This window comes from Hemibagrus wyckioides, linkage group LG27 (assembly GCF_019097595.1).
Source record: "Hemibagrus wyckioides isolate EC202008001 linkage group LG27, SWU_Hwy_1.0, whole genome shotgun sequence".
NCBI classification, from domain to species: domain Eukaryota; kingdom Metazoa; phylum Chordata; class Actinopteri; order Siluriformes; family Bagridae; genus Hemibagrus; species Hemibagrus wyckioides.
In genome coordinates, this window is record NC_080736.1 from 13,272,565 (window position 1) to 13,284,714 (window position 12,150).

General features: G+C 39.4%; 2 protein-coding genes across 4 annotated transcripts; both read left to right on the top strand.

The window, feature by feature from the left end:
- The first annotated feature begins 15 nt into the window (after positions 1 to 15).
- harbi1 (harbinger transposase derived 1) lies at positions 16 to 3,576 on the top strand. Of its 2 annotated transcripts, none has more exons than XM_058381955.1 (3): positions 16 to 385; positions 1,908 to 2,592; positions 3,029 to 3,576. In XM_058381955.1, the coding sequence occupies exons 2-3, from the start codon at positions 1,923 to 1,925 to the stop codon at positions 3,403 to 3,405; spliced, it is 1,047 nt and encodes a 348-aa protein (XP_058237938.1). In that variant the 5' UTR covers positions 16 to 385; positions 1,908 to 1,922; the 3' UTR covers positions 3,406 to 3,576. The 2 variants fall into 2 exon arrangements, with proteins under 2 accessions (XP_058237938.1, XP_058237939.1); XM_058381956.1 differs by lacking the exon at positions 16 to 385 and adding an exon at positions 395 to 1,638.
- A 1,437-nt stretch (positions 3,577 to 5,013) lies between these two features.
- zgc:110699 (uncharacterized protein LOC325371 homolog) lies at positions 5,014 to 10,790 on the top strand. Of its 2 annotated transcripts, none has more exons than XM_058381389.1 (7): positions 5,014 to 5,289; positions 5,429 to 5,509; positions 5,684 to 5,740; positions 5,842 to 5,915; positions 6,831 to 6,978; positions 7,293 to 7,422; positions 8,024 to 10,790. In XM_058381389.1, exons 2-7 carry the CDS (start codon positions 5,440 to 5,442, stop codon positions 8,211 to 8,213), a joined length of 669 nt encoding a protein of 222 aa, XP_058237372.1. In that variant the 5' UTR covers positions 5,014 to 5,289; positions 5,429 to 5,439; the 3' UTR covers positions 8,214 to 10,790. The 2 variants fall into 2 exon arrangements, with proteins under 2 accessions (XP_058237372.1, XP_058237373.1); XM_058381390.1 differs by having other exon boundaries at positions 5,028 to 5,289; positions 7,293 to 7,386; positions 8,024 to 10,786.
- The last annotated feature ends 1,360 nt before the right edge of the window (positions 10,791 to 12,150 follow it).

Consider the following 12,150-nt stretch of genomic DNA (forward strand, 5'->3'; position numbering starts at 1 on the left):
AATAAAGTCGTTTTATATCACGAAGTTGGATTATTCATAAAGAAAAAAAAACTACCAAACAAAATGTTGTTTATTTTTTTTCTTTTTAAAACGTCGGCAAATCTATACAGGGTTTAAGCAGGCTGTTTAAACTACTCTGGTAGAGTATCGAAAATCGGACAGCAGAAATGCACCAATTAGACGGAAATGCGAGGTTTATACATCGTTTGAAATAAAATATTAACTTTACACAAAGCGATTCATAGAAAGAAAGTGGCTAAACATAATCCGTGTAGTTAAGTACAGATCTGGATGAATGTTTAAACATGGAACGTGTGGAGTGAAATGTGAGGAAAGTGTGGAGTGAGATTTCAATGGCGGTGTAAACAAACCAGCAGCGTCCCGGGTAATGTAGCTGTGAAAGAGTATAAACCCACGTCTTTTGTTTATGAATAGTGTTGCTTTGGGTTTGTGCGTTGTTGTTGTTTTTTCAAAACTCATTTGCACATTCTTTAATTTGACCGATTAGTAAATCTATAATGTTTGTTTAAGTGAGTGCTGTGTTCCTGTTAGCTCTGTGCTTGCTGTTAAAGTCAGAGCAGGTTCAGGTCAGGTTGCACGTGCTGTAACATTTTGAAGCTTGAACCCTTTCCATTATTAAACATTTACAAACGCACCCTTTTAATGAAGAGTTAATGTACTCATTTTTAAGAGTATATTCTTGCATTAAAAATGTTTGTATATTTATTGAACCCTCTGGAGAATTTTATTCTGGAACCTTCCGTAAATCAGCGGCTCTGCGTTCACACTGTGTTAATATCAATAAGATGTGATACACATATTAACACTTCTATTACTGGTTTTATTACAAATTGCAGTTGAAGCCCATTTATGCCTTCAGAGTAAATGCATTCAATTCACACATTAGTTTTACAACTGCAATAACAGTAGAACATCAATACCACAGTAAAACATCAATGCCACAGTTACTGTAACAGAAATCACACAGTTTCTTCATTCTGATTCTTGATGTGAAAGATAACTGAAGCTCTTGACCTGGACCTGTGAGACTAGCTGATTAGATTACTGCATCAATGTTCAGGTGGATGAAAAGTGTAAATCCTGAAAAGTGGCATTAAGCCGTAGCTGGCATATGAAACCCAAATATAGCATATGAGCATCTGGACAGTTGAACCACAACTGGCAAATTAAATGGTCATTTAATTTTACAACTGCAATAACTAAACTCTGTAACTTTTTAAATAATAGTTGATAATTATCTGTAACTTTGTGACACTTAAAAAAATAAAATAAATAATTATATATATATAAATTATAATGTTCTGGACCGCCTGTCAGTGTGTCACATACTCCTCAGGGTCTGTGGACCTTATGAAGCTCAGTAATGTTAAGTTACTTGAGGAATATCGTACTTTGGTGTTACCTCAGGGTCTGAACAGGGAGTCTGTCACCTGGACATTAATATAAGTTGGATGATGCAATCAGAGAATGACCCAAAACACATAAGTAACTCAATAACAGGATGGTTTTAATAAAAAAAAAATTCTGTGTCTCTGAGTCAAGAGTCCAGACCTTACCAGGATGAGGCACTGTGACCTGATCTGAAGCAGGCTGTTCATTCAAGAAATCCCTAAAACAGTAATGAATATCAATATGAAGATTATTGCTGCTAATGTCCTTTAAGCATAGTGTTGCTTAAATTATACACTCATCAGAGGGGCACTGTTTTCTCTTTTTTTTTGGCCATATCAACCATATAAGTAATTTAACCTGCACCCATTAGATCAGTGAGTTTATCTTGTCCACAGTGTAACACTGGTCAAAATCTTTGTGGCAAACTGTAAATGATCTAATGAATTCTGTTTCTGTGCTGCTCGTATTTCTAACCTTGGTACATTTTCTTTCAGATAGTTGAATTCATAATGGCAATCCCTATCGCGATCCTGGACTGTGACCTGTTGCTCCATGGCCGCGGACACAAAACCCTGGATCGATTTGACATTGAAACCGTGTCAGACGAGTTTCTGTTGACGACGTTTGGTTTCCCGCGTGAGTTCATCTATTACTTGGTGGAGCTGCTGAAGGAGAGCTTGTTAAGGCGCACGCAGAGGTCGCGAGCGATCAGCCCCGATGTTCAGATTCTTGCAGCTTTGGGTTTCTACACATCGGGGTCCTTTCAGAGCAAGATGGGCGACGCCATAGGCATCAGCCAGGCCTCTATGAGTCGCTGTGTCTCAAATGTCACCAAAGCTCTGATGGAGAAAGCCCCGGAGTTCATCGGCTTCAACAGGGACGAGGCCACCAAGCAGCAGACTAAAGAAGAGTTCTACAGGGTGGCAGGGATTCCTAACGTTTTAGGAGTTGTAGACTGTGCACACATAGCGATAAAAGCACCTAACGCAGAGGATTCATCGTATGTTAATAAGAAAGGCTTCCACTCCATTAACTGCCAACTGGTTTGCGACGCCCGAGGGTTGCTGCTGAGTGCCGAGACACATTGGCCTGGCAGTCTGACAGACAGAGCTGTTTTTAACCAGTCTAGCGTGTGCAAGCTGTTTGAGGAGCAAATGAACCATGAGGGCTGGCTTTTAGGTGAGTGGAACAGAAAAGAGCCTACTTTAAGATTATGTGAAATATTTACATATGTATTTGTCCATCTGACATGTAATTTTCAAAAGAAAGAGAGCTCACTGCCATCAGGATAGAAATGTTTCATCAGTGAGAATAACTGTGTATTGAGTTGTACTGACACTTCCCTCTGAGGGGACAGGTAGCTGTATTAATATTAAATATTAAATTGTGTCCCACTTCTATTAAGTCTCTACCCTGATGTTTATCTGCTTCTCGCAGTTCACATCCTCCTCTTATTGTCTGTTCATTCCACAAGAATGTGCTGTTTCTCCCTAATTGTCTCATTAATCAGTCACAGTTGGGTGACGCTGCAGTTCTTCACATTTAACATGTGCTTGTAAAGTGGTTTTCTGCACTCGTTTGTCTGAGAGAGATTTTCTCTTTTATGTCTTTGCAGGAGATAATCGCTATCCTCTGCGAAAGTGGTTGATGACTCCGGTCTCGAATCCAGAGACTCCGGCAGATTACCGCTACAACCTGGCTCACATGACCACGCATGAGATCGTTGACCGCACGTTCCGCGCTCTCCAGACACGTTTCCGATGCCTGGATGGAGCCAAAGGCTATCTGCAGTACTCGCCGGAGAAGTGTTCCCACATCATCCAAGCGTGCTGCGTTCTCCATAATGTCTCGCTGCAGTCTGGACTGGACGCCTGGACCTTCGAGAGGACCGAGGCCACTGACCAATCAGAAGAGAGCAGCGATCCAGCAGAAAAAGTGGACCTGGAGGCACTGAGAGTGCGACAGGAACTGATCCAGAATCACTTTAGCTAGAGTTGAGCTGGGACTGAGCCTCAGAGCTGACGTGATGTCTCAGACTGAAGTAAACAAACATTACACACAAGACGTTTGTGAAGATTTGACGACGAACCTGAACTTGTTATTTTGTGTGTTTGTATGTGTTGGAAGCATGTAAGCAAATGCGAATACATTATTTGGATTAAACAGATAATGTGTACTTTTATTTATTTATTTATTTTAAAAGAATTTTGCTAGAAAGCTACACGTTTACATTGTGACATAGTTGGGATCCCTTCAAAAACACACAAACACGCAAAATGATTTGAAACCAGCTCACATGGAAAGAGAGACTCTCTTCTCTTTCTCAGTTTCCTAATGGAAAACAAGTTAAGAGTGGTGTGCATGCAGAATTATTTCTAAAGCTGATGCTCCATACAGCTCACATACCACATGCTGGCTGCAGGGAAATAAATGCTCTGCTCTCTAGATCATTTTGCTAATTTTAAAGATATTAACTGGTGATTTAATTTGTGCATTTTTATTGTCCTTAAATAACCATTATTATTATTAGTAGTAGTAGTAGTAGTAGTAGTATCTTTTTAAACATTATTATTAATATTATTATGAGTAGTAGTAGTAGTAGAATTATTATTATTATTATTATTATTATTATTATTATTATTATTATTATTAATATTATTTATTGGGTTTTTATCAACCAACAACAACAAAAAAAGAACACTCATTTATTTGTCAATAGACGGAACAATAAAGGTTAAAGAAGAAGAAAAAGAGACAGCTCATTTCAGTTTTTTTACACAAAATCACAAAAATGCTGATCCAAAATACAAATTTTACACACTTTAAGTACTTGCATACCTGCTCCCAATCACGAAAATCCATGCAAAATAATCCATGTCATTTAAAAATGGCTCCCATACTTTAGAAAATTTATCTGGAGTGTGAGATACGTGTACGGTTCCAGTGGTACGGACTCTAGCTGCTGTTATTTAAAAGAAATTGTCCTCCATAATGAAACAGTATATACAGAACTGTAGCCTTACAGCAGATTATGAAATAGTGTCCAGTAAATGCTTCTGTTCTTTCTGGAATATAATAAACCCCGAAAGCAAAGGTGATAAGGTGATTTATTCCAGGACATAGTGCTAGGGTGCATTTTCAATTGGAACGTAAAAACATATATTTCTAGTGCTGAAGAGATACAGCTGCATACAAATTGTGGAATCGCATTCATTTGGACTAGTTTTTTAGTTTGCAGGTTAACATCTGATGCCCCGAATTTCTTTAGTACTCTTTGTATCCACTGTCTTGTGGGAAAAGCCTGGAGAAGAAAAGAGAAAGAGAGGTAAAAAATATGAAATGTTGGACTTTTTTCCAGCCTATTGATTGCCTAAGTTCCACAATGCAAAAGAAAAAAAAAAAAAAGGCTGAATACATAATCAATGATGAATGGGACTCGGTAATTTTAGCTGCAGGTAATGGGCACTTTACAGAACAGACGGAATGTTTCTGCCATCAGAGGCTATAAATCAACCGCTTCTTTAATCAGAGTGCAAAGAGGGTCCTGCAGAAGAAGACAGAAAATGACTCCACAGCGTCTCGGAAAGGAGTGATGAATGTAGAGAAGGAGTGGGAGGGAGAAAGAGTGAACACTATGTGCTGTTAGTGAAGCATGCAGTAGGCAGGCTGATGGTAATGTTAGGGCAGGCTTTGTGTGTGGCCCCGTCCCAATCCCACACATACGCTCTAAAGACTTGCCAAGTGCACTTTCTGTCATTTATCAAAAAGCTTTGGATGTGCTGAGACCTCGAGGTTGTTGGGGCACCTTCAGGAACCTGAGCGGCTCTGCCGTGTGGAGGACACAGTGGTGTCTGTATCACTCCGGATAAATCGAACGTAAGTGAAAGAATTTGTGTGTGATGTGTGTCGAGATATGGTGTGATGTTGGTGAGTATGCTGGTAGGTGAGCTGGATGTAATATGGTGATAAATATTCATGTATATTAATAAATTAATGTTAATGTTAATGTTCTCAGCTAGAGCAAGAATGACAGAGACACGAAAAATGGCGAGAGCAAAACTGGTGCTGCTGGGACGAGAGAACTGTGGAAAGACGGGTAAAAGGCAAAGGCTTACTTTGGTGGCCTTTTAATAATAAATTGTCCTACTGTTAATAATATATTATACCTCTTCTCTTTTTTTGTCACTTTGTCTCTGTTTCTTTGATTCTCGGACCCTTTGGTTCTCTCGCTGTTGCTGTTTCCCTCACACTCCTTTTGTTTAAAATCCAGCTCTGTGTGTGAGATTCATCACCAAGCGCTTCATTGGGGAGTATGACCATAAAAAGGGTAACACACACACACACACACACACTGATTCACATTCCCAGTGAACCATGTTTTCAATCTTCTGACCGTCTTGTTTGGTTTATATTGTGTTGTTCTCTCAGAAGTGACGTACAGGTGCCGCAAAATAGTGGACAAGGAAGCGATTGACCTGGAGATTTTAGACACAGTTAACAAGGTACACACTGTTCTTCAGTCTGGACCACACACACACACACACAGCTCTGACTTTGTACTATGTCACATGCTGTAAGGAACAAACCAGTACATTAAGCGACATTACATCTTATTAACAATGATCATTTAAAATATATAAATAAAACACAATACAACACAATCATTAGTTCATTGTTAACATGATATGGCTTTTGATTGCTGCAGTTTCAGAGGGTCGTAATATGTAAATGAGGCCTCTAACCATTCATGCATTTCTGTGGTGCTTTGTGAATTAATGCTATTGAACAAACGACAACCTATTAATCAACACAATTTAATCAGCCATGGCATTAATATACACACTGCAGTACAATTAACAATCAATGTTTTTTGTTATGCTCTGCTAATACGAGGTCATTATTAAGTCATCACTATGAACTAAAGCTTTATGTAAATGTTTTTCTAATTTATTCTGGATCACGTTTACACACTGGATATTATGGACTAGAGGTTTAACATTACATATTATAGAAAAATCCTGCTCAGGAGTTTTAGTCTGTTATTGTGACAGCCACGCTCAGTGTTCTTGGTCACACCAGTGGTCTTCTCCGTGTGAGGGCTTACCTTCGTCCATCACCTACATGCTCGGGATCGTTCCTCGCTGTCACACTGACAGTAAGCAGTGCTGTTGTGATCATTCCAGTCCTCTCAGCTCTTCTTCTTTTCTGAGCATCAGTGGATTGTGTTTAGATATTTCTAAGTAAACACTAGAATTAGGATCAGAATTAGAAGTTACAGTTTCAGTGTTTGGATTGAAGCTATAACTCCTACATGTCCTGGGTTTGATCAGCTCCTTCTGCCACCTACTTGGTCTCAGATCTCATACTTCATCATCGCTGAGCCCACTCTGTGTGTGTGTGTGTGTGTATGTGCTCAGGAGTGTGTTGGACCTGGCACCACCTCTCTGGAGAGCTCTATTAAATGGGGTGATGGCTTTCTGATCGTGTACTCAGTGACTGACCGCAGCAGCTTCGAGGCAGTCGCGCGCCTCAAGAGGCTCATTGATCACATCAGACAGAGCCTGGGTAAGACTGACCTCAGATCAGCTTCACTCTGGCTTTGTTCATGTCATGTGAGGTATTTTTTCCAAAGGTAAATAATTCCAAGTTAAGATAAAGATCTAGACCTGCAGTAAATATCTGTGTAACCTATAATTGTGTGGTGTAAACATTCGAGTGTCAGTGACTCTAAGGCTGTGTGTGTGTGTGTGTGTGTGTTGTCCATCTTTTATGATGCCATAAATACACTTTCTACCTGCTATTACTTTTATGATGGCCTGCTTTGATTTAGGAGTACTCAGTGTGTGTGTGTGTGTGCGTGCGTTGTTTCCATTGCTTAGGAATCCCCACAGTGATTGTAGCAAATAAGAATGACATGGAGAATGGACGTGCTGTTAGGACAGAAGAGGGACAGGCTTTGGCCAGAGACCTGAGGTGTGTAAATCCCACTGACACACTGCAACACAAGAAGTGAGTTGATTTATCAACATTCTGAAAGTAACCTGCAATTTGAAAGTGTTGACACGAGAGGAAACAAAGCATGATGACATACTGAATAAGAAACAGAAATATGTTGCTTTTAGAATAGGGGCCAGGCCCCCAAACCCTGCTCCAGGGGTGCTGCATCATGGCTTTCCCTGCGCTCTGACCCCAACCCCCAAGGATGGGATATGTGAAGAAAGAATTTTACTGTGCTGTAATGTATATGTGACAAACTTAACTGTTTGACAACTTAACTGTTAAGACAACTTAACTGTTAGTAGCATAACCTGTGACGTGATGGGGAGAGCAGGCTGATGACTGGGAATCGACATGCGACCAAACTGGGAAGAAAATGGGGAAAATATCCAACTGTGGAAATCACAAATAAATTATTTTATTCCTCTCTAGGTGCTACAGGTAGAAATGTTGGTATGATGCAGATCTTTTTTATGTGTAAATGCTGTATAATGTACACAATGTGTAAATGTAGTGTTATTATTATTATTATTATTATTATTATTTATTTATTTATTTATTTATTTATTTATTTATTTATTTATTTAATGTTTTGTCTGATTTGGTGTACCAGGTGTAATTTTTTCGAGCTCTCCGTAGCAGAGTGTTCCTCTGAGGTAGAGGCAGCCTTCAGCCAGCTGATCCGCGAGGTTCGGGTGGAGTTTCATCGTCACCTGTTAGCCATGGACAAGCGTTCACGTGTGCTGCAGATGAGGCATGCGCTCAAGAATAAACTCACGCGCAGCAAAACCATGCAGTGGTGATGCAACTATGGAGGTGTGCTGATATCCAGGTCTGCTGAATACGTTCAGGCCATCAGTCAGGAAAATGACAGGACTTGTTAAATATATCCTGAAAGTGATGGGAAACTCCCACGCATTTACACACTTCGTTGCCAGTTTATTAGATACACCTAACTTTTACAGTACTATATACAGTAGATGCACTTCTCCACCCTGACAACTGGTGGAAAGCGAACACCACTGGAGAACCTTTGACCTTATTTGGGTGGAGGGTCAATTCTGTGGGAACTACAAGGCAACATGATAGTCATTAAAGTGCAGGAGATGTCCTGTATACAGTTAAAATGATTAAGTGCCAAGATGTCAAGATATTAATATGTCAAGATGCTAATCTGAGCTGTAAGGAAGTTAAAAGACACACACACACACACACACACACACTGCCATATTGGGAGCTTCTGAACCTCCCAGTTAAGAAACACAACCAATAAGATTCTAACCATCCTGTTGAGGAAGATGTCTGAAAGTAAAACGCTCACTCCAGGGAAATTTCAGGCCCCAGAAATGGGAAACGGTGTTCCACTGAAATACTGTATTAGAGCTTTTATAGCTGTATTTCTCTGATTCTTCTTTTTGTGGTGGTGAGGAGAAATGTCAGGTGGGATACATTTTATAGGCAGTAATCTTGCTTGATTTGCTATAAATCTGGGGAAAGGGTTACCCTTATTACATCCACTGTAAGCACCAAGTGTATGTGTGATGTCTGGGAGAACTCGTTGGATTCCATTGTGACTGAATTCTGACAGAATAGAAAGAAGGAAATTTAAAATGTTTTAGTTTTTAATCTTCTAGCAAAGATCATGTTGGGTAAAGAGAACAAACATTGCTTGCATAAAGAAGATTTGCAAACTAGGTGTGACTTGCTCATGCAGTGAATTTCACACTTTTGCATAGCTCCAGCTTAAACATAGCATATTAATGTTAAGAGATCAGTGCTTATGATGAAAAAAAATCATTCTTGACCAAAAAAATGATGAAGGCATAATGTTATACCTTAGTGCAGTATTTTTATACAGCAGGGAAACTGATATTCAGATAGAAAGCTGATTAGTGTGCTTCATAGCATAGCTCACAGCTCAGTGATTTCATCAGTGATGCTGAGGAATAACGTCTTTAAAGAAGAAGAGAGAAAAAGTAGAAGGCTTCGCTTTATTAGCTGAAAGCCATTTGCTAATCTGCAAGATATGTGCTTTCTTTAACTTTGGATATTCAGTATGTGTATGTGTGAGAGATAGAGCTACAAAAGAGACCTCAAGACATACAGAGCAAAAAAGGAAGATTTATAGCAAATTTTCCTTATTTATTTATTTATTTGTCTTGTAGCTACAGTCTTTAAATAAAGCTGAATAAGCAATTTGAATATTTCTGAACTGATTTGTTTTTAATTACCCAAGAAATCTAACGTTTCTAGTTCTAGTGGATCTGCATCGAATCACTACATTTACATCTGAATAACTGAAATAAAATCAGCATTATTTGGATCACCTGATTACCTTTATTGGAAGGCAAGTTAGATTATTTGGTGCAAATATGGAATGTCTAGAATTTATTATTAATTTATTAAAGCACTCATTTTCTCATCTGATACGATACGGAAATGTAGAAAATGTTTGGGAATTTTATTGTCCAAGAATTATAGACCAAGGATTATAAGTAACAGTTTTAGACATGAATATGTGCTCTGTACATTAACACACTGCCTTCCTAATGCATCAGTGTGATTACATTCACGGTTCCTCTTTTCAAGGTAAAGCTCATGACCTTTGAAAACGAATGAAGTCTGAAAAGATTTAAAAAGCAATAAAAAACAGCAGGAAAGAGTGTGAATTTTTTTTTTTGCATGAAAAGGACAAGAATCCAATCTTCAGTGACCAGTGAGATCGCAGTGAAACACGCTTAACCTAAGGCTATCAAAGAGAATTATCCTACATAGAATTCCTACATGTTTTCCTACATAGAAGCTCCACCCTTGTTATCTGTTAATTCAGAGGAATTCCTTCCCAGACTTGGGATGAGTCCAGTCCAGCTTGGAAATGAGATTTTTTCGGAAACTGAAACATCTAATGGGGCAGCATGGTGGCTTAGTGGTTAGTATATTCACCTCACACCTCCAGTATCCTGGGTTTGAGTCTCGCTCCTGCTCACTGTGTGTGTGTGTGGTCCCCGTGCTTGGTGGGTTTCCCCCCACAGTCCAAAGACATGCTTCTAGGCTTATTGGAATCTCTAAATTGCCAGTAATGAGTGTGTGTACCCTGTGATGGGTTGGCATTCTGTCCAGGGTGTATCCTTGATGCCTGAGATAGGCACACACCCCCCTGACCTGAGGATAGATCAGATAAGTGGTACAGACAATGAAATGAAACATCTAATTTACTTTGACTGGACTAACTTTTTCCTGAAATGTCTTCTGGAATCAAAGTTTGCTTTTCATTAGAGGACATTCCTTATACAAACTAGCTATGCTGTTTTTCCATTCTGATGTTTGATGTGAAAATTAAATGAAGCTCTTGATGTGTAGCATGATTTTATTCATTGTGCTGCTGCCGCTGATTAGATAACCGCAAGAATGAGCAGGTGTAATGGTGTTCCTTTTAAAGTGGACACTAAGTGTATCCCTTTACCAGCACCAAAATCATATGGTGTTTATTTCCATATTCAGTTAATGACGACCCCATGGTTACCCGCAGTAAGTTTCACATCAGTATCACGACTTTCTCTAGGTGTCCCACAGGCCTCGGTGCTGGAGTCTGTTTTCTTTTCCATCTATATCTGTTCTCTTGTGAGTTAATACCTGTTCATAATTTATAGTTTTATTGATGAGACTCAACTTACCTTTTCTTTCTCACCATTATTTTTCCCAGCTTACTATCAGTATCTCAGACAGGTTAGTGTATAGAATTGTAAATGGATCATTGTGCTTCATTCTGCCACACATTTATTGAGAACTCCCTGATGACTCCTTCTGAAAATGCATGAAACTTCAGAATGATGTCAGATGAGCAGATATTACTCTAAGCACATCATAAGAATCTGACCCTTTCTCTCCACATGGCTCTGCAGTCCATCCTCTGAATTCCTGCTTGTCTTGCCTACAAAATCAATCTTCCCATCCCTTAATGGACATGTTCAATTCCTGCACATCCTTTGAGCTCTTTAAACCACATGTATACAGCAGCTTGACCCTTCAAAACACAAGAAAGATATGTCTCAAGCCTCTTTTCTGAATTAGTGACCAAGGATTGTAATGAAATATTTCCCCTTCCCATCCAAGAGAGTCAAACAGACCGATGACCCGTCATGTCCTCCTCATGCTTCTTGGGAGTACCTTTGGGTACTCCGGTTTCCTCCCCTAGTCCAAAGACATGCATTGTAGGCTGATTCGCATCCCTAAATTCTCAAAAGTGTGTGTGTGTGATTGTGCCCTGTGATAGACTGCCATCCTTTCCTGCGTGTCCCCTGCCTTGTACCCTGAGTCTCCTGGTATAGGCTCTAGGTTCCCCGTGACCTGATGGCATAGAGAATGGATGGACGTAGTGGTCCTTTGAGTTATGGAACAGAGAGTGACAGGATTCAGCCTTCATGAGCTCATGAAAATACTGACTGGAACATCTGTCAAGCCAAACAACTGCATGTTCTGGAGCAGAGAAGGTTAAGACCAGGTCATAGGACCTTTTTTTTTTTTTTTTTAAATATTACTAAGCTGCTGTGCATCAGATCTACAGTTTTAAGATTTATATGTGAAGAATTTTAGCCTGAAGCTTCCAGAGTCTAAAAAGAGTGTTAAGAATCTATTTTTATTTAGACGTATTTATTTATTTGATTTATCATTAAGAATCTGTACCGTGTGAGTCACACGTGAAGAGGTTGTATGTAACCACGTCATTAAAATCCAGGAGTA